This window comes from Staurois parvus, unplaced genomic scaffold (genome assembly GCF_062004578.1).
Source record: "Staurois parvus isolate SC_StPar_1 unplaced genomic scaffold, SC_StPar_1.0 ptg000670l, whole genome shotgun sequence".
Classification (NCBI taxonomy): Eukaryota; Metazoa; Chordata; class Amphibia; order Anura; family Ranidae; genus Staurois; species Staurois parvus.
This window is the reverse complement of record NW_028318466.1, coordinates 3,104,091-3,131,238: the sequence shown is the minus strand read 5'-3', so window position 1 is coordinate 3,131,238 and position 27,148 is coordinate 3,104,091. Positions and strand designations below refer to the sequence as shown.

Sequence of the window (27,148 nt, the reverse complement as noted above, 5' to 3'; positions counted from 1 at the left end):
TAAACTCTGGAATTCATTTTCCCATCAATGACAACAATCCGTCCAGGCCCTGAGGCAGCAAAGCAGCCCCAAACCATGATGCTCCCTCTGCCATGTTTTACAGTGGGGATGAGGTTTTGATGTTGGTGTGCTGTGCCTTTTTTTCTCCACACATAGTGTTGTGTGTTCTTCCCAAACAACTCAATCTTGGTTTCATCTGTCCACAGTATATTTTGGCAGTAGTGCTGTGGAACATCCAGGTGCTCTTTTGCAAACTTCAAACGTGCTGCAATATTCTTTTTGGACAGCAATGGCTTCCTCCGTGGTGTCCTCCCATGTACTCCATTCTTGTTTAATGTTTTCCTTATTGTAGATGTGTCAACAAAGATGTTAGCATGTGCCAGAGATTTCTGTAGGTCTTTAGCTGACACTCTCTGGGATTCTTCTTTACCTCGTGCAGCATTCTGCTCTGTGCTCTTGCAGTCATTTTTACAGGACGACCACGCCTAGGGAGAGTAGCAACAGTGCTAAACTTTCTCCATTTGTAGACAGTCTGTCTTACCGTGGACACATGAACATCAAGGCTTTTGGAGATACTTTTGTAACCCTTTCCAGCTTCATGCAAGTCAACAATGCTTGATCGTAGGTCTTCTGAGAGCTCTTTTCTGCGAAGCATGGTTCACATCAGACAGTGCTTCTTGAAACCAGTAAACCCAAAACAGGTGTGTGTTTTTGAAGGGCAGGACAGCTGTCAGCAACACATCCAATATCATCACACTGATTGGAGTCAAGGTTGGCTCACTCCTGGCTCCAATTAGCTCTGGGAGAAGTCATTTAAGCTAGGGCCTCACATACTTTTTCCTCCCTGCACTGTGAATGATTACATGTTATGTGCAATTAAACCATGGCAACATCTAATGTTTGTGTAGTATTATGTTCAGCAGACTGTGTTCTTCTATTGTTGTGACTTGGATGACGTTCAGAGCACATTTTTTGGCCAATTCATGCAAAACTCCATGTAATCCCAAGGGGTTCACATACTTTTTCTTGCAACTGTAAACTTTGAGGCAGGAAAAACCCACTGCCAGTGTGTCCAGGAGCAGCAGAGTTTTGGCAGAAACGCTTTTAAACACATGGTAACGCTAGGCGCACTTAGCACTTAATTCATTTCATTAGCCAGAATAAATAATTTAACGCCTAAACGCTTGATGCAGCTAAACAGGTTATACACTTTACAAGCATCCAGAGTGTTTTTTTTTTTGTTTGTTTTTTTTTTTTGGCCCACAATGCTGCTGCCAGGAGGAACGGCTTCTAGGAGAGTTAATGTGCAGTATGCAATAGGCCTAAAAATAAATTACCACCATCAATGAATTGTGCCCCATCATTGGCTCCAGCATTCATTACATTTTGCTTTCATTCAGCCTGCTGTCCCCAGTCGACACACAAAGTCTGACTGTAGTAAACTGATCACAGTGGGTCATTTGCTATACTCCAATACCCATTTAGAAAAAGCCCTGCATTGTTTTCACAGAATGCAAGACATTTGGAGGACAGGAGATTGTGAGGTTTATCCACGCCTCTCCCAATCACAGAATGCCTTTGAAAAGAATGCAAGGATTTTTCTGAATGGAAAGACTGATATAGGGAGCAACCCACTGTAATCTGTGTTCTACAGTTGGAGTTTAAAATCTGAGCACCAGCAGGAGAGTGCAAGCTGAGTGAAAGCAAAAATTTGATGAATGCTTCAGCAACCAAGGATGGGACACAATTCATTAGTGATAATTTTTATTTTTACTCTGCAAATGTACAAAAATAGTGTTTGGTTAGAGTTCCACTTTGGGAACTGAAGCAAAACTACGGATGTTGACTATGGCAATGAATCTTTGCTCAGCTTTCATTTTCTAACCCACTTTGGAAAAAATTCAAGATGAATGTTGGTTGCTTTGGAAATCCTTTCCATTTTAAATTGCTCCAATCAATTCAGCCCACATATTGTTTTAGTTAGAGTCTGTCCACTGAAAAGTGATGTTTTGATTATAGGTAGAGCCCAGGGAACTGTGATAAACCCAGGTTTCTTATACTGTATGTGTTGGATAATACAATATTGAGATCTTCCTGATATAATCACTTATTTGTTGCGGTCTAGTTGGGTGTTTTGAATATTCCACCCACTTTTCAGTGCCTGAGAACCTTGTGTTGTGCTCTATATCAGGGGTGGACTGACCATTTTGAAACTCGGGCACTGCCCGAGGGCCCAGGGTCAGTAGGGGGCCCCATGAGATGCCCCTGGTACCTTTTTCATAGGCTTTTTTGAGTTTGGGCAAGGACACGGGCCCCATGATCCCCTATTGCCCGGGGGCCCCATGAGTTGTCAGTTCGCCCCTGCTCTACATAATCTAAAATGAGCTCAAAATCACACCAGAAGAGTGGGAATCCCTCATTGCTACAGCAAGTGTGCAGACCCAGAAAATAAATGCAAAGCTCTAATAGAGTTACTAAGAAATCTAAGAAATTCTCATGTTACGAAAGGTTAACTTATCCTTTAGGTGCCTGTTACATGTTACACCCATATTCAAGGTGTAACATGTTACTGTAGGACCAGCCCCCCGCACCCCCCTGATCCCTCATTGTGACAGCTAGTCGGGGATCTTCTCCCCCTGCTAGCTGTCACAGCTTTAAAAAAAATTTCTGTGAATGGGAAACTACAAGTCTCAACAGTCTTTGCAGATGTCAGTTTGTAGTTCTCTATGAACTACCACTGCGCTGTTGAGTGCCGTGGTAGTTCATGAATTCTTCCTGTCGGTGTGAAACAGCCTGCCCGTACGAAGTACAAGCAGACAGATTACACTGACAGTCTGCAGGAGACCTTCATGGCACCAGGAATCTGCTGATCAATGGTGCAATGCTTTCTAGACTCCAAAAACAAAAAATAGTACCTGCAAAAAAATGTGCATTTATTATTTTTTGTTAATAGGTGAACTTATTCTTTAAAAACTACAGCCTCCGAATATTAAAGTATGAAATATGTACAGTGGGGATCGAAAGTTTGGGCACCCCAGCTAAAAATTTGTATTAATGTGCATAAAGAAGCCAAGGAAAGATGGAAAAATCTCCAAAAGGCATCAAATTACAGATTAGACATTCTTATAATATGTCAACAAAAGTTAGATTTTATTTCCATCATTTACACTTTCAAAATAACAGAAAACAAAAAAATGGTGTCTGCAAAAGTTTGGGCACCCTGCAGAATTTATAGCATGCACTGCCCCCTTTGCAAAGCTGAGACCTGCCAGTATCATGGATTGTTCTCAATCATCGTCTGGGAAGACCAGGTTATGTCAGTCTCAAAGGTTTTAAATGCCCAGACTCATCTGACCTTGCCCCAACAATCGGCACCATGGGTTCTTCTAAGCAGTTGTCTAGAAAACTGAAACTGAAAATAGTTGATGCTCACAAAGCTGGAGAAGGCTATAAGAAGATAGCAAAGCGTTTTCAGATGTCAATAACCTCTGTTCGGAATGTAATTAGGAAATGGCAGTCATCAGGAACAGTGGAAGTTAAAGCAAGATCTGGAAGACCAAGAAAAATATCAGACAGAACAGCTCGCAGGATTGTGAGAAAAACAATTCAAAACCCACGTTTGACTGCACGATCCCTCCAGAAAGATCTGGCAGACACTGGAGTTGTGGTACACTATTCCACTATAAAGAGATACTTGTACAAATATGGTCTTCATGGAAGAGTCATCAGAAGAAAACCTCTTCTACGTCCTCACCACAAAAATCATCGTTTGAACTTTGCAAATGAACATATAGACAAGCCTGATGCATTTTGGAAACAAGTTCTGTGGACCGATGAGGTTAAAATTGAACTTTTTGGCCGGAATGAGCAAAGGTACGTTTGGAAAAGAAGGGGCACAGAATTTAATGAAAAGAACTCTGTCCAACTGTTAAGCATGGGGTTGGATCAATCATGCTTTGGGGTTGTGTTGCAGCCAGTGGCACAGGGAACATCTCACGAGTAGAAGGAAAAATGGATTCAATAAAATGTCAGCAAATTTTGGATGGTAACTTGATGCCATCTGTGAAAAAGCTGAAGTTAAAGAGAGGATGGCTTCTACAAATGGATAATGATCCTAAACACACCTCGAAATCCACGGGGGATTACATCAAGAGGCGTAAACTGAAGGTTTTGCCATGGCTTTCACAATCTCCTGACCTCAACATAATTGAAAATCTATGGATAGACCTTAAAAGAGCAGTGCGTGACAGACAGCCCAGAAATATCAAAGAACTGGAAGACTTTTGTAAGGAAGAATGGGCAAAGATACCTCAAACAAGAATTGAAAGACTCTTGGCTGGCTACAAAAAGCGTTTACAAGCTGTGATACTTGCCAAAGGGGGCAGTACAAGATATTAACTCTGCAGGGTGCCCAAACTTTTGCAGACGCCATTTTTTTGTTTTCTGTTATTTTGAAAGTGTAAATGATGGAAATAAAATCTAACTTTTGTTGACATATTATAAGAATGTCTAATCTGTAATTTGATGCCTTTTTGGAGATTTTTCCATCTTTCCTTGGCTTCTTTATGCACATTAATACAAATTTTTAGCTGGGGTGCCCAAACTTTCGATCCCCACTGTACTTGCATAATTTCCCTGCTTCTTGTTGCTGACTGCATTGGAACAATGCTCTGGAAATTGCTTACATTTTAAAAAATGTAGAGAAGTGACACTGATTAAATAAAAACTTTTGCAGTTATCATTCATAAAGTTTTATCTGCTATAATAATCTAAAATCCTAAATACATGGCAAAAACTACATGGGCAATATCAAGAGGTGTTGTTCTGAAAGTCATCAATTTCTTGTTTTCCTGAAAAAAAAAAATACAATATTAGTGAGCTTTTAGGCTGTATGAGTAGAGACAATGTTTACAACTTAGCTAGAGAATATTTGTATATTGTGGACACTTATACTGTGTTGATTTTGCAAAGTTTTGCTAAGGTGCATGTTCTCCCCCTTCACATGGGTAGTATGATCAGGTCTGCCTGCCAGTTTTTTCAGGCGGACCTGAACAGAAGCTCTATGTAAGTCTGTAGGCAGGCAGATGTAATAGGGTGCCCGTTTACATTTATCTATCTCCAAGTCCATCCCAGGTTTGGGAAAAAAAATCGGAAAAGGTCTGTATCCTTTGCTGTTTTTTTTTTGTTTTGTTTTTTTTTGGACCTAAACATGGCAGATCAGAGGTAGTGTGATAAGTAGTCTGGGCATCCATAAATCACCAACAGTTGTTCAGAAAGCCCTGGTTTGTAAATGCAGAAAAAACTGAATGGGCACAGAAGTTACAAATTGGACCAGACCATGCCCAAGGGAAAGGGGCCTAGCCTTACATTTACTTTTTTTTTGGTAGAAAAATAAAGCATGGGAGTATTTTATAGAGCTTAAGACTCATAACCGATCAGTTAGGGCTCGTTCACACCAGATGTATTGGGTTACGCTGAGCAACCTTGCCCAGCACAAACAAACCATTTTGTTCCCTACCATGGCAGTTCAAACCATCATCCTGCTATGGTGTGCTGAAAAAAAATGTCATTGAGTACATTTTTTAAACGTACAACATGGTGTGATGCAGTCCACTGCATCGCGCTGTGCTGCGGCCAAAAGATCTGAATGAAAAGTCACTTAAAGTTCTGACACTGCACTGTTTACAGCATGTCTGCCCCATTGCCTTTCCATTGCACACCAGCAGCCATGCGGTAGTGCGCACTGCTAGTGTGATCCAGCCCTTAGATCTGATTCAAATCACGTATTCATTGACATTTTATTATAGAATATCTAAATCCAAAAATCAAAAATGTAATATATTGATGCTTAGGCTGCATTTACTGAAGGCATCATCCAGGTATTGTTTCTTAGAGCAGGCGGTTGGATTTCTTGTAAAAGCAATCCTAGCCGCTAATTAGCCACTGGATTGCTTTAAAAAGCAGTGGGAGGGGATGCTTCCCTACCCCCCGCCTTCTGCGGCTCTTTGGGGCTTTCCCATCCTACTGTTAGACCCGAGCGGCCAGCTGGCTGTTGCACTGGCTGACCATAGAGGTTATCAGAGACTGAAACTATGGTCTATGGTATAGGAAACCGGAAGCGATGAGTGTTCGTCATTCCCAGTTTTGCCAGATGTAAACAGCACCGTTTTTAAATTGAGAAAGCATATGATCACACTGATCTTGATGTGATTAGATGCTGTGAAGGGAAGCGGAAAGATCTAGGGTCAAATAGACCTTAGATCCCTCAGTAAAGAGTACCTGTCACCGCCTACTGCTATCACAAGGGATATATAAAGTCCATGAGATAACAGTAGAAGTGATCCACACAAAAAAATTAAAAGCGATATTGTAAACACACCTCAGTCCCGCACGCGTGCAAACAGTGATCGTTCCACACATGTGAGGTATCGCCATGAACATCGGATCGAGGGCTGCTATTCTAGCACCAAATCTCCTGTGTACATATAGACAGGAGATTTGTATATCACTTTAGATATAAAGTGATAACCTGTAAAGGCTTAAATAGCGTCGCCTATGGATAATAAAATTTACTTCTTTGTTGGCGTGCACAATTTTAAAGTGAGACATGTTTGGTAAAATTTTAAAGATGATGTAGACACCAAACAATTGGGTATTATATTGTGTTTTTGTGCATTAAAATGAAAGTACATTTTTTCCAAAACAATTGCGTTTGAAGAACTGCTTATGCCGTGTGACATAAAAAATTAGCAACATCCACCATTTTATTCTTTAGGGCCTCTGCTTAAAATTTTTATATATATATATATATATATATATATATATATATATATATATATATATATATATATATATATATATACATACACACACACACACACAAACACATGCACACACCATATTGCCAAAAGTTTTGGGACGCCTGCCTTTACACACACATGAACATTAATGAGATCCCAGTATTAGTCCGTAGGGTTCAATGTTGAGTTGGCCCACACTTTGCAGCTATAACAGCTTCACCTCTTCTGGGAAGGTTGTCCACAAGGTTTAGTACTGTGTCTATGGGAATGTTTGACCATTCTTCCAGAAGTGCGTTTGTTAGGTCAGGCTGATGTTGGACGAGAAGGCCTGGCTTGCAGTCTCTGCTCTAATTTATCCCAAAGGTGTTTTATCAGGTTGAGATCAGGACTCTGTGCAGGCCAGTCAAGTTCCTCCACTCCAAACTCGCTCATCCCATGTCTTTTGTGGACCTTGCTTTGTGCACTGGTGCGCAGTCATGTTGGAACAGAAAGGGGCCATCCCCAAACTGTTACCACTAAGTTGGGAGCATGAAATTGTCCAAAATGTCTTGGTATGCTGACGTCTTAAGAGTTCCCTTCACTGGAACTAAGGGGCCAAGCCCAAGGAACAACCCCACACCATAATCCCCTTTATACCAAACTTTACACTTGGCACAATGCAGTCAGGCAAGTACCTTTCTCCTGGCAACTGCCAAACCCAGACAAAGTTTGGAGGTCTTTAGCTATTGACTCTGCAGACAGTTGGTGACTTCTGTGTACTGGGAGCTTTAGCATACGCTGACCCCGCTCTGTAATTTTACATGGCCTACCACTCCAGTGGCTGAGTTGCTGTTGTTCCCAGTTGCTTCCACTTTGTTATAATACCACTAACAGATGTCTGTGGAATATTTAGTAGCAAGGAAATTTCATGGATGGACTTATTGCACAGGTGACAACCTATCACGGTACTACGCTTAAATTCACTGAGCTCCTGAAAGCAACTCATTCTTTCACAAATGGATGTTGAAGCAGTCTGCATGCCTGGGTGTTTAATTTAATACCTGTGGCCATGGAGGTGACTGGAACACCTGAATCCAATGATTTGGAGGGGTGTCCCAATAATTCTTTTGCCAATATAGAGTGTGTATGTGTGTGTGTGTGTGTGTGTGTATATATATTTTAATATAATTTTGGGGGGTTCTAAGTATCTGTTTACATGTACAAATCAGTATATTTTGCTGGAAAGTTAGTGTCAGGAAAATATTGGTCTTCAAGTGGACATCTTATTTACCTTTGCTAACCAATGACATACCATAGATTCTGCGCAGGGCTTGTTCCCACCAGCAGCTGTGCTAAACTCACTGCCACTAGTGTGCGCTGTTGGGAACAGTGCCATTTACTTTTTTTTTTTCTTTGTTACAACTTTCTTGAAATGTGACAGGTGACAATACTTTTTCTCAGGGCACTCCGTTGCAACACAGTTGTGTGAACCACTGCCATGCACACAAGGCAAATGATGTGAACAGAGTGTATTTCAAGCTATTCTATACTATCTAGCTATACTTGACATCCTGCAGAATACCCTATTTTGTATGCTGTATAGTACTTTACATACCACACACTGGTGATTTGCTAATATATTTGCTGCTGAAAATTATCAGCCGAAAATTGGGTTTTGCCGATAGAAAAAGAAAGGTGCCAATAATGACAATTGACTTCAATGCAAAATAGCATCCCTTTGACTTCAGTGCAAAAAACGACCCCAATTGATGTCAATGCAAAAACACCCGCAATTGACTTCAATCCAAAAAATGCAAAACTTAAGTTATTTTAGTTTTATATAAATTTCATTTTATCTTCTGTCTAACTTTTGTTAGTTTCAATGAAAGTTGTTTTACCTTACTGGATTGCAAACAATAAATATCTTTCTACAAGTATAAGTGAAACATGACCTTGAATATGTGACAAACTACAGATAATTGTGAAGTGATTCTTTAAGAAGAAAAAATTCCCGTGCTATTTATCAATATCTCTAAAAACACACTGTGTGTATACAAACATCAAACCAATCAAATTATATATGTGTTAATTGAGAACATAAAGTCCATGCAAGTGAATCTGTGTGAATGTGATCTTCACTCCAGTGAAAAATGAACAGAAATCCTCAAATGGCAGCAATGCCTGCTCACCTCCACACATTGACCCACACAGGGCCACAGGGCTATAATAAACAGTAACAGATTGTATTTTTTAAATTCATATTAATTTAAATTCATGATATTAATTAAAAAGTCAAATATAATACAATTCTATATAAAAAAAAATATTTTTTAAATGTCCTTTTTGGTTTTGGTTTAAAACCATGTGCATCCTGAAGTTTCGGTCATGAAGTTTTCATACGGGACGCCACTACTCCACACTGTTGAATAATGTGCTATAGGGGCTGAAAAGGGTAGGTTTGAAAAGGCTTGTATGACAATGCAGCTTAATGAAGGTTTTATTGGCTTAACTTCAATTTAATAAGTAGATGTGATATGTGATCAGAAATTGTCATGGACATTTCTGCCATGTTTCACTAGTTACAGGTATGTTAATCTGGGTTTAGTCATGCTGAAACACTGCTAGCATAATGATGGGTAACCTTGTATGGGGGCCAGGTGAGATTTGGCTTTGGAACAACCTCTGCAGCAAATAAGCTGTCAGGCAAATAAGCAATTAAGCATTCAAGGACTGCTATCTGATAAGGAATTAGTCACCACAACAGGCTGTCATTGACCTGAATAAGGAATGTAATGTCATACATAAACAAGTACACATCTGTGGCATGCAGGTTTTTGTTTCAAAAATGATCATGAAGATTTGTTTGCCGCTTCCTTCCTTAACTTCAGCTCCGGAAGATTTTACCCCCTTCATGACCAAGCCATTTTTTGCTATACCGCACTGCGCTACCCAAACTAAATTTACATATCTTTTTCACACAAATAGAGCTTCCTTTATGGTGGTATTTGATCACCACTGAGTTTTTTATTTTTTTTGCGATAAAACAAAAACAGACCAAAAACTTTAAAAAAAAGCTAATATTTTTTCATTTCTGCTATAAAACATATCCAATAAAAAAAAATGTAATTTCTCTATAAATTTTGGCCAAATAGTATTCCGCTACATGTCTTTGTTAAAAAAAAACAAAAAAAAAAACTATACGACATGTATAGCTCTACTTCCTTACTATATTTACTGCTATCTGTATGTTGGAAAACTGAAAAAAATTAAATAAAAAATAAATCATGAAAAAAAAAAAAAATCCCAACAAGTGTATAGTGATTGTTTTGCATGAAACTATGGGTTATATGCTGGATTTTTTTTTTTTTTTTTACGAATGGCGGTGATGAGCAATTTATAATGGGGCTGTAGAAGTGCGGCGGGCAGTCTGCCACGGACATCACCAGTGACACTAATAGTGATCAGTGATATTACTATACACTGTCACTGGTGATGTCAGTGGCAGATTGCCCACCACACTTCTGCAGCCTCATTATAAATTGCTCATCACCGCCATTCGTAAAAAAAAAAAATCCAGCATATAACCCATAGTTTCATGCAAAACAATAAATATACACTGGCTGGGAAGGAGTTAACAACATCTAGGGCGACTAGGGGTTAAATGTGTGCCTAACTATGTGTAATGTGTGTAAAGTGAGCTGCTTTTACTATCAGTTTCTCATCCTTGCTTTGCAGGGGTGAGAAACTGACAAATTGCTCTCTGTGTACAGAGGTCTGTGTTGAATGTCAACACAGCGCTCTGGGCTGTGATTGTACACAGCCGATCAGCAGATTCCAGCTGTTAATCACTGGTTGGGACTTGCTGACAGGCTCCCGCTGTGTACAATCACAACGGGTGCCGGCAGGGGTGCGCGTGCGCTCCTGAAACCTGGAACTAGGCAGTGACGCATCCGTACGTTGCGTTGCCTACATTGGCTGCCATGTGCAGTAAAGTGCGGGCATGCGTTTGTAAAGTGGTTAAAGTTCTCACAACCCCCACCAAGACAAAAAACCTAAAACCTTCCTAATAAATTTTATAATTTGTTTCCTTTTTTTTAAAATAAACCTTCTGTTTTGATAAAGTTACTTGTTGATCCTTGCAGTGACTAATACTTCTTTAGTCTTGGTAGCAACAATCTGGTGGTAACACTGCAGAGGCTCCATGAGCCCACAAAGTGCATATGCTTCTTTACAGGTAAGCCTTGTGTACTCATGGTTTACTGTTGGGAGTAATCTTCTTATCTTCCCTTGTTGGCATTGCCTCCAGTAGGTGGCTGGGTTAAGCCGCTCCAGTTTTTTTTTTTTTTTTTTTTAAGGATAGCCTCTTGTTTGAAAGACATCTTAAAGTAAACCAATCGAGATGAGAACAGACTTTGCAGTTGACAACCCCTGTTAAACAGAGGAAACAAAAGGAGACAGGTAAAAAGCTATTTTTACAAATCTGATGTATTTGCCTGGTTGTATCAAAGAATATGTCAACCCAAAATGTCATAATCCTGATATGTGCCTGCTGTATCATATGCTTGTATGAAAAAGTATCCTGTACTCTTTGCATTGTTTACTTTGTGTGAAATCCCTGGTGCTTCTTGCCGGCCCCTCTGCTTTCCTATTAAAAACTGACCACACTAAACAGGAGAGCACATTGTGGTCCGTTTGCTTGCTGTGCTGAGAACTGTACACTGGACAGCGCAATGCATTGTACACTGGACACCACAATGCACTGAACTCTCTTAACACACTGGACACCGCAATGCATTGTGCACTGAACTCTCTTAACACACTGGACACCGCAATGCACTGTACCTGGTGTTTGGTGTACTCTCCTCTTCTCCTGTTACTCTTCTGGCTTCAGCAGGTGAAATCAGGGACTTCCAGGCTGCCTCTTACTGGGTCCTCGCGGCTGAGGAACCAGTGAAAAGCCTAGCTATTTGCTGTTCTGTTTTGTTTTGTTTTTTTGGCTTTGGCGGGCCATATCAGGCCCGCAGGCTGTAGTTTGAGGATCCCTGGCTTAGCACAACAACAGTGCATAGAGAGCTTCATGGAATGGGTTTCCATGGCCCAGCAGCTGCATCCAAGCCTTACATCACCACGTGCAATGTAAAGCATCGGATGCAGTGGTGTAAAGCCCGCCGCCACTGGACTCTAGAGCAGTGGAGACATGTTCTCTGGAGTGACCAATTACACTTCTCTGTCTGGCAATCCAATGGACGTGTCTGGGTTTGGCAGTTGCCAGGAGAATGGCACTTGCCTGAATGCATTGTGCCAAGTGTAACGTTTGGTGGAGGGGGGATTATGGTGTCAGGTTGTTTTTCAGGGGTTGGGTTTGGCCCCTTTGTTCCAGTGAAGGGAGCTCTTAAGGCGTCACCATACCAAGACATTTTGGACAATTTCATACTCCCAAGACTGGTATGCCATTAAAGGTCATGTGCGTGTAAATGCAGGCGTCCAAATACTTTTGACAATATCGTATACATTAGAGGATGGCTGTAGTTGTAGGTATGTATAAACATGTCAGTGTTTTTGTTTATGCGATGAACCAGCACTGGCATCTGCTTATCTGTGAAAAACAATAGATGGCATTGCAACAGGACACATCACTATTTCCTTTAAGATTTGTCAGCCATCAGGTGCTCATTGACATCATCTGCTGAAAGCCTGAATCATATGACTGTCATCTCATGTCTATAAGAACCTTTACTGGAATGTCACAGAGGAGGGTTCTACCAGGGGAAGAAAGTTATGTTGATAGTCTGGTTTGGTACTTCTGCTAATCTTACCAATGCTTTGCAGTTGTGAGAAACTTCTCATTAAAAAAAACCCCCACTGAAACAAGATGTTTGTCGGGCATTTGGGCCTATTTTGCTCAGATTGGTGATGTTCCTCATGTTTATTGTTGTTATTCAGTATTTACTGTCTATTGTGCCAACAGTGTGCACAGTGCTTTATAAAATAGACCGTACAGTTACATTACAAACCAATATGGAAAATAACACATGCTCCCAGGGGCGGACTGACAGCTCATGAGGCCCCCAGGCAATGAGGGATCATGGGGCCTATGTGTCCTTGCCCAAACTCAAAAAAGCCTATGAAAAAGGTACCAGGGGCATCTCATGGGGCCCCCTACTGAACCCGGGCCCTCGGGTAGTGCCCGAGTTTCCAAATGGTCAGTCCGCCCCTGCATGCTCCTAGATCACATGTTATAGGGATCATAGTAGTTGTCAATGTAATGTTTACAAGTACCACATATTCCTTCCCTCTAAACAGGAACGCTCTCCTGCTCTTACCATGCATGTTTATGGAATGCTCATTTAGCAATAAAGTCCTTGTAAACCAGTGTTTCTCAACCTTCTTTCAGTCAAGATGATGGATAATCTCAAGGCACCCTATAAAATTATGGATTATCTCATGGCACCCTATAAAATTATGGATTATCTCATGGCACCCTATAAAATTATGGATTATCTCAAGGGACCCTATAAAATTATGGATTATCTCAAGGCACCCTATAACATTATGGATAATCTCAAGGCACCCTATAACATTATGGATAATCTCAAGGCACCCCAAACTAAAATGTAAAAAACTTTTCTACACACATCCAGTACACCCAATGTTAGAGGTGATTTATTCTTCCAAAGAAAATACACCTTTGCACACTGGTACTGACTAGTATTCCAGTGTGTCTCATTTTCTCTCCCTCTGGTGCTGACTAGTATTCCAGTGTGTCTCATTTTCTCTCCCTCACTCTCCTAATGTGACCCCAGTGCTGATAAATAGGGGCAGGGGAGCGCCAGACAAGGATGATGTGCATGTAACCGACGTTCTCCTTATCAACTGATGATGTAATTTGTTGTTAGGATGCTGGCAGCTGGAGACAATACAGTTTAATACAAGAGGGTTAGGAGGGCCCTGCTCCTTGGAGCTTACAATCTAGGAGGGAGGGGCTAGTGGTTCAAAAGGTAGTAACTGTGGGGGATGGACTGGTAGGAAGAGTATAAGATTCCATTATTAGCTGAGGGCAGGATAGGCTTCCCTGAAGAGAGGTTTTCAGAGATCGCCTAAAAGTGAGCAGAGTAGGCGATAGTCTGATAAATTGGGGTAGAGAGTTCCAGAGGATGGGGGAAGCTCTGGATAAGTCCTGGAGATGAGCATGGGAGGAGGAGACGAGGAAGCTAGAGAGCAGGAGGTCATGCGAGGAGCGGAGAGTACGGTTTGGGTGATATTTGGAGACAAGATCGGTGATGTAATTTGGGGCAGAGTTATAAATGGCTTTATATGCTATTGTTAATGTTTTGAATTTTATCCGTTTGGCAATGGGAAGCCATTGGAGGGATTGGCAGAGTGGGGTGGCAGATACAGAATGGTTAATAAGGTGGATGAGTCTGGCAGCAGCATTCATGATAGACTGAAGAGGGGATAGCCTGCGATGAGGTAGGCCAATGAGGAGGGGGTTACAATAGTCAAGGCGAGAGATGACCAGGGAGTGAATAAGTTGCTTAGTAGTTTCCGAGGTTAAGAACGGGCGTATCTTGGAGATGTTGCGGAGGTGAAGTCTACAAAATTTGGACAGCGATTGGATTTGGGGCTGAAAGGACATATGGGAGTCTAGGATTACACCTAGTACCCTGGCATGAGGGGAGGGACTGATGGTTGTGTTATTGATCTTGATGGAGAAGTCAGGGGAGGGAGCACGGGCTGGAGGAAATACTAAGAGCTCAGTTTTTGAAAGATTGAGTTTGAGGAAGTGGAGTGACATCCATGCCGATATATCACTTAGTAAGTTAGTAATGCGAGCGGAGACTGAATGGATGAGGTGAGGCGTAGAAAGATAGATTTGTGTGTCATCTGCATAGAGATGGTACTTAAAGCCATGGGAGTTTATCAAGTGACCAAGGGAGGTGGTGTAGATAGAGAAGAGAAGGGGTCCAAGGACGGAACCTTGAGGGACCCCTACAGAAAGAGGGAGTGAAGAGGAGGAGCCAGAGTTATAGGTAACGCTGAAGGAGCGCTGCACTAGGAGGAGAACCAAGAGAGAGCAGAGTCTCGGAGGCCAAGAGAGTGGAGTTTTTTGTGGAGGAGGGGATGTTCAACCGTATCAAAAGCCGCAGAGAGGTCAAGTAGTAAGAGTATGGAGTAGTGGCCATTGGTTTTAGCAGTTAGTAGATTATTAGTGAGTTTTAGTAGGGCAGTTTCAGTGGAGTGTAGTGAGCAAAAGCCAGACTGTAAAGGTTCAAGAAGGTTGTTGTCCGTGAGGTGGGAGCTCAGGCGATTGTAGACTAATCGTTCTAGGAGTTTAGAGGTAAATGGCAGCAGGGAGATGGGTCTTAAGTTGTTCAGGTTTGTGGGGTCCAGGGAGGGCTTTTTAAGTATGGTAGTGATGTGTGCAGAGGGGTGGGGAAGGCACCGTTAGAGAGGGAGAGATTGAAGATGTGAGTGAGGGAGCATGGGACGGAAGAAGAGGGTGACCGTAGTTGTGAGGGGACAGGATCCAGGGGGAAGGTAGTGAGACGGGCTTCTGAGAAGACCTTAGTGACCTCTTCAGGAGTAGCAAGGTCAAACCAACCCCACCTCCTTTCCAACCACTGGGTCTGGGTGAGCGGGTCCAGAGGACGCCTCCGTAGGAAAATGCTGGGGGAGAAGAATCTGCTGCTTGGAGCCAGGTTTCTGTAATTGCTAGTAGGTTAAGGGAGCGGGAGACAAAAAGGTCATGGACAGAAGTGAGCTTATTACAGACAGAGCGGGCATTCCAGAGTGCACATGAAAAAGGGAGGGTGGTTTTTGGGAGCATGGAAACTGATATTAAATTGAGGGGATTGCGGCTATTCCTGGAGGAAAGAGGGTGCCTGGTGTTGGGGTGAGATACTGGAGGACCAGGGTTTGGGGAGATATCCCCAGAGGTTAGGAGAAGAAGGGTGAGGAAAGTAAGATGGGAGCGGGATGTACACGAGTGCACATGCCTTCCAGTCCTGGTGTTTGGGTCAGCAGGAGAGTGAGGTATCAGCAGGAGGTGATGAGAGCAGTAGCAGGTAGATGGTAGCAGTGAGGGTGAGATGTATAAGCTTTGGGGTGGAACAGAGGGGTAAGGAAAGGAGATTTTGGGAACGCAGGATAGTAATAATGAAAAGGAGGAGTAGAGGTGGCATATTAAAAGGTAGATGGAGTGGGACTCAGACTTGTAGGAGATGTTTCCCAGGATGTTTGCTTGCAGTCTGTCCAGCGTGCAATAGAGTTTCTTATTGTTGTATCTTCCTGCTGCTTGAGTTATCCTGCTTTAGTTAAACTGCTGTGTTCAACTGCAGCTTCCCAGTCCAGCAAAAACTGCACTCACGCAGAAAACTGCACTCCATCTGTGACTGTGCCCCCCTCCTGTGACCTCCCCCTATGAGCTGATCTAAATTTATAGGGAGATGGTCAAATGAGCAACTCTTCTCCGCCCCAATTAGGAACTGATAAGGATCAGATGAATTGGGGGGATGTTTCTCAAACACAGACCAGACACAGGCCAGAGTAATAAAAGAAGTGCAACAAGAGGTGAGACTCAATCAACACAAACAGACCAAAATATATACACTATTTGTTCTGAGATACCAGAAGTCTATGCGTTGCTAAAGTTACAGTTTAGAGTGGAGAGGAGAGCAGATGAAAGCTTTGAGATGTTCAAAGCTTTGTATATTTTTTTATAACCTAACCCTGCTTTAAACTTCTCCACAACTTTATTCCTGATCTCTCTTGTGTGTTCCTTGGCCTTCATGATGCTGTTTGTTCACTAATGTTCTCTAACAAAACTCTGAGGGCTTCACAGAACAGCTACTGCAATTCAATTAAACACAGATGAGTTCTATTTACTAATTAGGTGACTTCTGACGATAATTGGTTCCACTAGATTTTAGTTAGGGGTATCATACTAAAGGGGGCTGAACAGAAATGCACACCATACTTTTCAGATATTTATTTGTACAAAATTTTGAAAATCATTTTCCTGCCACTTCACAATTATGTGCCACTTTGTGTTAGTCTATCATATAAATCCCAATAATATACATTTAGGTTTTTGGTTGTAACATGACAAAATGTGGAAAATTTCAAGGGGTATGAATACTTTTTCAAGGCACTGTATGTGCCTGTCCGCAGTGGTGCTTGTCTGTGTTCCCCTCCTCATAGGACACAGAGGCATCAGTGGGAGCCATCGTCTCCTGCTGCTGTCAATCAAACCTTATAGGGGAGGGCAAGCCCCACTGTGGCGTCTATGGACGCACACAGCCCAGCTCGGGAGCGAGCCCCACTGTACGTCTGCCCTACTGCAAGCGACTTGCTTTGGGGGCACATACAGAAGAGGAGGAGTTGAGAGTGTTGGCGGCAGACCCCAGAAGGGGAGATTGGAGGCTTCTTTGTGCAATACCATTGCACAGAACAGGTAAGTAAAACATGTGGTGTTATTTTAATATATAAATATATATTAATATAACAAAAATCTATACTTTACATCAGCTTTAAAGCACAGTTAGATTATTGGCACATTAGGTATAAAATGACAATTGCCCTGTTTCTAGGCTGCCTTGCCTTTTATAGTTTTTCATTTTTTTTATTATCTTAGGCATTGGATAAACATGTTGTATGGTTAATATTTTGTTAATGTTGGTAAGCCTGATGACCTTTAAATACCACTGATATATCTAGAGGCATCTGCTATGACATACACCTTGTACTTCCCTTCTTGTTTCATTGAAGTCAGCTAACATTTTTTAGAATCTGCCGGTTTTGTGCAGTCACTAATGTCGTGCAAAGTCTAAATGTCAGGCTAAGTTACAGTTGATAGAAACTGTTACAGTTAAAGATAACAAAAGCCGTGGTTTGCTTATGAGAATGAAAATATCTTATGCCGTTCTATCAAAAACACATCTGATGTGACTTTTATTTATGAGGTTAATAAAGGAAATTGTATTTTAAACTTAAAAACTTAAATGTGAACAATTGGGTGAGTAACGTGCACATCCTCTGGCACCCCCCCCCACAAAAAAAAGGCTCAGGCACCCCCCCCCTCCCCAAAAAAAAGGCTCAAACGGAAACTCTGTTCACCACATCTCCTCCATCATTCCCCCCAATCCAATAGCCACATTTTGTATCTTCACCATGCCTTCATACCAAAAGTCTCTGTGTGCTCATTTATCATGCCTCCTCACTAATAAACTCACTCGGCTACCTTCTCACGCCTCCTCATTAGTAGGCTAATGGCTGGTACACATGATGAGAATATTGTACGAATGATCCTCCCTTTTTTCATTTTGCATGCTAATCTCTTGATCGAAAACGAATAGGTTACTAGTTATGAAAATTCTCCTAAGAAAGAATACAACGTCCCCCGATGATGTGGTGTATTGTAAAGTATTCTATCATTACTGAGCATGCACAGTGTTGGTCACTCGATGGTTTCCGGACAAATACTGTTCTGATTAAACAGAAATCATTCATGCTGTTCTTTAGCAAAAACAAATTTCGTGCTTGTCCCTTTGGATATTTTCGCATGAACTGTTGTGATTGGCTCTCTAAAGCTGTGTACTAACAGTCAGATTATTGGAGGATCGCACCGAAAAAAGTTTTTCGACCAATTTTATCATCATGTGTACTAGGTATTACTTGGCTCTCCTATAATTCCCCCTGACCAATAGCCTCACTATGCATGTCTATTCGGTCCCCTACCAATTGCCCCACTCTCCCCCAGTCTCCCTGTGCCCATTTATCATGCCTAACTAATAAACTCACTCGGCTCCCCTCTCATGCCCCCTCTTTAGTAGGCTTACTTAGCTCTCCTATCATTCTCCCTCAGCAATAGCCTTTTTATGTTTGTCTATTAGGCCCCACACCAATAGCCTCACTATGTCGATTAGGCCCCACACCAATAGCCTCACTATGTCGATTAGGCCCCACACCAATAGCCTCACTATGTCGATTAGGCCCCACACCAATAGCCTCACTATGTCGATTAGGCCCCACACCAATAGCCTCACTATGTCGATTAGGCCCCACACCAATAGCCTCACTATGTCGATTAGGCCCCACACCAATAGCCTCACTATGTCGATTAGGCCCCACACCAATAGCCTCACTATGTCGATTAGGCCCCACACCAATAGCCTCACTATGTTTCTCTCTTAGGCCCCACGCCATTAGCCTCCCTATGCATGTCTATTAGGCCCCACACCAATATTCTCTCTGTCTGTTAGGCCCCACACCAATAGCCTAACTATGCATCTCTATTAGGCCCCACACCAATATCCTCATTTTGTATCTTCACCATGCCTTCATTCCAAAAGTCTCACTGTGCTCATTTATCATGCCTCCTCACTAATAAACTCACTCTGCTCCCCTCTCATGCCCCCTCTTTAGTAGGCTTACTTAGCTCTCCTATTTTCTCTCAGCAATAGCCTCATTGTGTTTGTCTATTAGGCCCCACGCCAATAGCCTCACTATGCATGTCTATTAGGCCCCACGCCAATAGCCTCACTATGCATGTCTATTAGGCCCCACGCCAATAGCCTCACTATGCATGTCTATTAGGCCCCACGCCAATAGCCTCACTATGCATGTCTATTAGGCCCCACGCCAATAGCCTCACTATGCATGTCTATTAGGCCCCACGCCAATAGCCTCACTATGCATGTCTATTAGGCCCCACGCCAATAGCCTCACTCTGCTCTTCTATCATGTCCATAAATCACTAATCTCCTTTCTCCCCTCTCATGTATCCACACCAGTAGCCTCACTCTGCTCCTCTATCATGTCCCTACATGAGTAGCCTCACTTTGCTTGTCTCATGTCCCTCCATCAGCAAGGTCATTCTGCTCTTCTGTAATGAACCATCATCAGTAGTCAGTCTGCCTCCGTAGCCCACAATAGCATCCCTCTGCTCTTCTCTCTGTCCTGTCTTTCTCCTCGTTTTATCATCCTATGTGACATTATGGCTTCATATCTCCTGACTGTCCAGAAGTGACAGTTGCATCAGGTCACATCACATCTATTCTTCCTGGCTGTCCTTTGCTGTCACATCAGGTTGTCATCAGTACAATGCAAGATTCCACCTGCAGGCTGTTACATGGAGGGGTCAGTAGCAGTGTGAAATTTATGTCCCCCTTGAAACTATATTGACCTTTGTGTGAAAGTGGACATGTGAAAAGGACTTTCACTACACAGAGCTTTTTAGAAAACACATAGCTAGTGTCAGCACGTCATTTTGCATACCTCCCAGGTTTAAACTGACAAAGAGGGATTAATGTTAAAGGGACAGAATATGAAGTGAGTGTGGTTAGCCAAAGGTGGACATGACCAAATGCGTGTGGTTTAAAGATAAATCCTTTTATTGTTGTAAGGATGTGAACCCTTTGGCTTTGCATCAAAGCAAGACATGGCGATTGCTAACTGGGAGCTTTTTGGCCAGGCTACATGGGTGCCCAAATGGCTTACAGGTGTGACAATAAAATTAATGAACATTTTGCAAAACTGCACAGTATTTATTACCTACTGGATCCCCTACACTGCATATGCTATTTTCTGGAAAAGGTGAAATCACCCATTAACAGTGGAAAATGTTTTGGCTCAAATTTTAATATATATATATTTTATAAAACATTTAATACAATGTGGTGACAAAAGATTCACAGCGCATTATGGGTTTCCTAAAGAGAGCACTGCAGCAGCTCTGGTCTTTCAGAATTGTCTTTTCCCAAATAAAACTGTATAGAGCGTCAGAGCACTAAAAGGGAAGGGACACACACTCTTTCAGCTTGGGGTGTCATCTGAGCTTCAGCTATTGAACTCTGTATACTCTGGGGCTTTTTTTTACCCCTGCAAAGCAATTAAGATTACCTTGTTTATAAATGTGAAAAGACACTTGCAGCTTCACCATCTGGTTGGAAATCAAAGATCTTAAAACTTAGCATGGAGCAATTCAAACACGGCTAAATCAAAACTAATTTTTGGTTACATTTTATTATGTCTTAAACATAAAAAGCAAATGTATACAAGACACCAATATAATCACTTTGAAGGAAACTTGTACGAAAAGGAAACAAGTTGGCTGGCTTTGCAGACTTTTTAAAATGCTCTTTGCTTGGCTACCTCTGGCTTTTAACACCTTAAGTGGCTGCCCCAGGACATTTATGCAGCAAGTGAACCAGGGATGGACTGACAACTCATGGGGCCCCCGGGCAATAGGGGATCATGGGGCCCCTGTGTCCTTGCCCAAACTCAAAAATGCCTTTGAAAAAGGTACCAGGGGCTGTAGCAAACTTGCTCATCAGAGTTGGACGCGGAGTTCCCATTTTCCTTTTTCTTTTCTTTTTTTTTGAAATATTCCTCGATCATTCACTCCCTACCCCCTCCCTTCCTGGGGACAGATGGTGGGGGGTCAACCCAAGTTAAGGCATCCTCAGTCCGGTGCCAGGCAGTCTGCGGAAGCGTAAACTTTCTCACCTAAAATCATGATAAGGCCAGCTCATCAGAGCATTAGGAAGCACTGATCCCAGACCTTGTGTAGGCTCACCCATCATAAAACAGATAAGGCAGCTTCTCCCCGGACTTGAAAGAAGTTGAAACCTCACAGAACCTAACAGTAAAGATGTCAGAATGAAATGAACATTCCTCAAGTCAGGTTTTTGTTCCCCTGTTTCATGTCATGGATTATGACAGATGTTGGTTCTAATTCAGAGTTCTCCCGACCCCTCCCAAAACAGCGTAATGGCCAGTATTCAGAGCCCCCCCCCTTGCGGAGGGATATTTAAAAAGGACAGGCTGCAAGCCTGGAAGCTAGGCTCTTGAGTCTAACATCGTAACAGAGGAGTTTAAAGACCCTTCCTGCTCTGCACTTGGATCTGCTTACAAACCAAGGCATATTGGCAAGTAACTTAACTCTTTAACTTCCTTCCTATTATCTCTTTGCTGTACCTTTTTATATGTATGTATATATATATATATATATAGTTACATTTTCTTTGTAAATATTTTATTGCACCTGTTTAACACTTTCAGAAAGAATGATTTATTACTAAAAGAGTCAAACCGTTTCTAAGCGCTTACTTGCAATTCACGAATTCCTGCCTTTGAAGAGACGCTACTGTGTTTGTTTAATCCTCTGCCAAATCGGCCTGTGGTGACCGTATTGGACAGGTGACTTTTCAGTCATTATAGTGTATATTTGATAACAGGAGTTTCCCAGTCTCCAACAAAAGTGGTGGTGGCAGTAGAGGGTTAGTTGCGTAATTAACCCGACCAGTAACAAGCGCATTCAGGCTGCAGGCACCGATTGTAGCCCATTAGCTGGACAATCGCTGTGCAGGGTGCAGCTGGGTGGGGCCTTGTTACGCGTGTCACACCGCGGTTTTAGATCGGCCGGTCCTTCGGTCACGAGTTGGTTAGAAGGTCTGGGGTCTGACGCCGCAGGCGTGACGTATTACTGTTAGTCGCGGTCGTGCGATTGTCGCATGCTGGTGGCGGCGATCGTGACAGGGGCATCTCATGGGGCCCCCTACTGACCCTGGGCCCTCGGGCAGTGCCCGAGTTTCCAAATGGTCAGTCTGCCCCTGAAGTGAACCCAGAAGTCCTGATCTACAGAATTGTATCTGTTCAGTGTGTTAGTTTTAAAACCCTTGGATGAGTATGACAACCAGCCAGCTTGCATTTTTTAGGGAGGTGAGCAGTGGCAGCCTGAATATTTCTGTCTGTGCAGGCTTCTTTAATTAGAAAATTCCTATGCAGCAATGCTTTTAGTTATAAGCCCAATAGTAGGAAGTCTGCCATTGTTCGAAATTGTTCATGTGAAATAATTTTCTTTGTGTCTGGCGACATCTACTGGATACATTGGAAATTGGGGACTGTTCTGTTCCTTGTGTTTATGTAAAATTGCCCAAATGCATTGATAGGATTGTGGTATGGAATAAGACATGCCCATTCCTTAAGGTTTTCTGTTTCCCGTGGCTTGTTAATAATTTGGCAGGCTCATGTTTTCAGATATTAAAATAATAGAAGAAAATTGGCAGTATACACATGCCATGATGAAAATTAATTCTGTCCTCCATAAATGATTTTAACAAAATAAAATAGAAATATGGTTTTCTGTATTTTGAAATAGAATAATTTGAATAACATTGAAATGTATCCTATATCGAAGGTGATAAACTGCCATTTATGGTATTAGCTGACCTGGTTTCCAAGGATATCCCTTTGCTATAGGCATCGATTTGCCCTTGGTAATTTTGGTCCTCAGATTGTCCCTGCCTTTCAGTACCCAAACTAACTAAAAGCTCATGGCACTTCAAATTACAATGCAGAATTTATAAAGTGACCCTGTTGCCACAAATATTTTAAAGCGGTATTAAACCCAAAACAAAAAATATAACATATTGCAGTTTACCAATCATTAGATGTGGTGGTTGCATTAGCTTTCTCTTTTTAGGCTTTTTTTCTCTGTTTTCAGCTGGCAATCTGGCCAGTAACACACCTCCTGTATTGGTGAGACACAACTCTGGAGGAATGAGCACAGGACACAACAGACAGCAGCATTGTCAGTCTGGGGAGATGGGAGTGTTCAATTTATTAACAGATTTGAATACACTACCAAATTGGAGCCAAACTCCAGCTTATACTTTATCTCAAAAGCAAAAAATGGTTTGCTGTAACAGATTATAAAGGTTTTACATGAATAAATAAAAGCTGATCATTTTAATCACCCCTGCCAGTGGTAATTGGATGATCTCATCCATGTAAACTGATACATTCTGCTGGAGAGCATGAACTTCTGAAAATTCGCAAACTTGCTGGCTGAAGCACCAAATGAAAATAGAAGAAAGTCTAAAAAAAGGAAACAAATGCAGCCATCACATCTAAGATTTGGTAAGCTGCAATATAATAAATGTTTTCTTTTTGGTTTAATACTGCTTTAACTGAGCTGAAAAGTTGCTCTCCAAGCTGGCTGCTCTAGCTTCTCCTGCCAGCTTGTATGTCTTGAAGCATACCAGCCGGTGGGAGGACCACAGCGGTAAGAGGGGTAGCCAGTATTTGACTCATCTGACAGTTGAATGCTAGCAGGGACTGGGGAGCTTTTCAATGCACAGGCTGTTGTGAAGGCCATTTATATAAATGCTTCTTTGACAGGGGACTTATTTTGTAAAAGTGACTCTGGTGGTGATAATATTACTTTTTTTTTTTTTTATTTATTTATTTAAACTTTTGATTTTCCAATACAAAAAGAACAATTCAATTGCAAAAATATTGCACATATACATATTTCCATTGACCCCACCCACCCGTCCACCCTCTTCCCTCCTCCCAACCTACGGCCACATCACCCTGAATGCACCCGATCTCATCTGTGACGGTATTACTTTAATACTTCTTATTGAGCACCAGCAGTTCATCTTTTAGTGATATTTGCAACCTACACTAAAGCAAACCTTTTACAGAACATGTCATTTTATTTTCAGCATATGATGACAAATACATTCATTATTATTTTTATTATACAGGATTTTATAGCGCCAACAGTTTGCTCAGCGCTTTACAATATAAAGGGAGACAATACAGCAACAATACAGTTCAAGAGGGTTAGGAGGGCCCTGCTCCTTGGAGCTTACAATCTAGAAGGGAGGGGCTAGTGGTACAAAAGGTAGTAACTGTGGGGGATGGACTGGTAGGAAGAGTAGAAGATTCCATTATTATCTGAGGGCAGGATAGGCTTCCCTGAAGAGAGAGGTTTTCAGAGATCGCCTAAAAGTGAGCAGAGTTGGCGATAGTCTGATAAATTGGGGTAGAGAGTTCCAGAGGATGGGGGAAGCTCCGGAAAAGTCCTGGAGACGAGCATGGGAGGAGGAGACAAGGGAGCTAGAGAGCAGGAGGTCTTGCGAGGAGCGGAGAGTACGGTTTGGGGGATATTTAGGCACATGCACATTCATTAAAAATGATAAGCAGATCCGAAGTTATAGGCAGATTTCGAGCTTCTGAGAGAATGTTTGACCTTGGGCTGGATTTCACTGTTTGGACACCAATTCAGACGGGGGTAGATCCTGACCTTAGTGCAGTAGTTCATACAATTATGATTATACATAATATGCAGGTAAATTGTGTTTAAAACTTAAAGAAAAATGTATTTTAAATATTTTCTTCCAACAGAGGATGTACTCAGTAAAGATGCTGGAGAATGTACAATATGTCTGGAGGACCTACAACAAGGTGACACGATAGCCAGATTACCTTGCCTATGTATATATCACAAAGGGTAAGTATTTTTTTATTCAAACAGTATATAGTTTCAAGTAAAAATAAACTGTTTATTGTGAAATTGTAACAATAAAATGTGTTACTGTGAAATTCCAGCCCACAAATTACAAAATTGTGCTTCCTTTGTAGTCCTACATTTTACTTGCAGTAATTTTTATTTTTGTAATATGTTTTATTCGTTTGTATCTATATTGTCTCCGATTCTACTGTTATGTGGGTAAGCCTTGCAAAAAAACTGGTCTTTAAAGTTACCATTTAGATGTACAGTTGCTGTTGTGAGCTGCACTGTGTATAATAGTCTGTTTGTGTCAGACTCAGGTTAAAGAATGTGTGCATCAAATCTGCTACTGATTAAAAAAGGTGAACATGGACTTTAAAGTCCACCCACAGCCAGAACCCATTATTTCACTTTAGATGAAAAACTGAGGTTTTTATTGCTGACAAGTAAAAAGTCTAATAAGAGCATCTAACCAATGGTAAGAGTCTAAAAGAGTGATTGGCCCTGTCTGAACCATGTGATCACTGTGACCAATCACAAAGATCATCACAATACTACACAGTGACTGGCTATGAATGAAAGCCTCATTAAATGTATAGGGAGTGGGAGATGGAGAAAAAATGTCTCTCCCTACCCTTGTAAACACGGTTTTACTGGTAACACACCCCTAGTGAGGATTATATTGAATAGGACCCTAACAAAGAATAACTAGTGGGGCTTTAGAGGTACCAAACCATATCAATGAGCATAAATTATGCAAAAATGTAATAACAGTTTATAAAATTGAACTCCTTTTATCAGGTTAAAAAGAACCACCAACAGGTGGAGCATGAGCATCAAACATATACATGGAAAATCATAAAATACAATTGATGAGACCTGGCCACAGTAAATGTTACTGATGTCCTAGAGCAGGGCTTAAAATTTCGAATCTAGACCTACTAGCCAGGCACAAACCTTACCCTCCACCAGTTGCCCCACCCAACCTTGCCCAGGTCCGCCTCCAACCCCACCCCAGCCCTGCCCCCAACCACACCCCCTTAAAGTGTATAAAATTACATTTTTCTTTACAATAAAGAGTCCACAATATAAAAAACTGCAATTATAACATAGCTTTATTATGTCAATGTTATTCTCTGATGCAAAATACCACTTCAATGGCTGTGTGTGATCCCCAAGGTGGTAGAGAGCGGGCCCCTCCTTGTGTCCCCCGTGGTGGGGGAGAGCGGACCTCTCCTCGAGTCCCCTGCGGCTGGGGAGAGGGTGTCTCCTCTCAGCGCAGGAGAGCGGACCTCTCCTGCACCTGTCCCGTTAGCGGCGCTGCGAGTGTAATGGCGGTGCCGAAGAAGCCGTAAAGCAGAACTTGGTTTCACAATGATGCTTGGAGCTCAGGTGCAGCCACTCCATCATCTGTGCTCGCCGATCGCCACACAAGAATTTCTCCTCGCATTTGGCGAGCGGGAGAGTGGCTTTTCAAGCCCTGGCCTAGTGGCAAAGGGGCGTCACGGGCATCACATATAACCAACAGCTAGACATAAAGGGTAGGCTGTGGACAAAAGTTTTCCATGTATATGTTTGATGATTATGCTCCACCTGTTAGTGGTTCTTTTTACCCTAATAAAAAGTGTTCAATTTTATAAACTGACATTTTTGCACAATTTATGCTCATTGATATGGTTTGGTATCTCTAAATCCCCATTCGTTTTTCTTGGTTAGAGTCCTATGAATTAAAGAAATTCATTGTGTACAATTGTCAAGTGACCAATCACAGCAATCACATGATACCAGAGCCGGCCCAGTACATGATCTATCATCTACTGTGTCTGCTGGACACAGCGGGTGACAGCTGCAGAGCGGTTTCCAGAGCATGCAGGAGGAGCGTGACTTGGAGGATGTCATATGAAGTCCTTGTGGAACCAGGGTGCTCCCGCCCAGCGGTCATATTATTATAGGCTGGGCCGGAAGCGGTTAATTGATTCATAACAAAATGATTTAAAACTGCCAACACGTTTTGGGGGGAGGGTGAAGCACCCCTTCTTCATCAGGGCTTGTATTCTGTTAGGGCTTG

General features: G+C 42.0%; 1 protein-coding gene across 1 annotated transcript in view; it reads left to right on the top strand.

The window, feature by feature from the left end:
* Positions 1-27,148, top strand: part of ZNRF2 (zinc and ring finger 2) — a 178,362-nt gene that overhangs the window by 133,564 nt on the left and 17,650 nt on the right. The window contains exon 3 of the mRNA XM_089652069.1: positions 24,975-25,080. Within this exon, the coding sequence (XP_089508195.1) occupies positions 24,975-25,080 (106 nt within the window). The remainder of the gene's footprint in view (positions 1-24,974; positions 25,081-27,148) is intronic.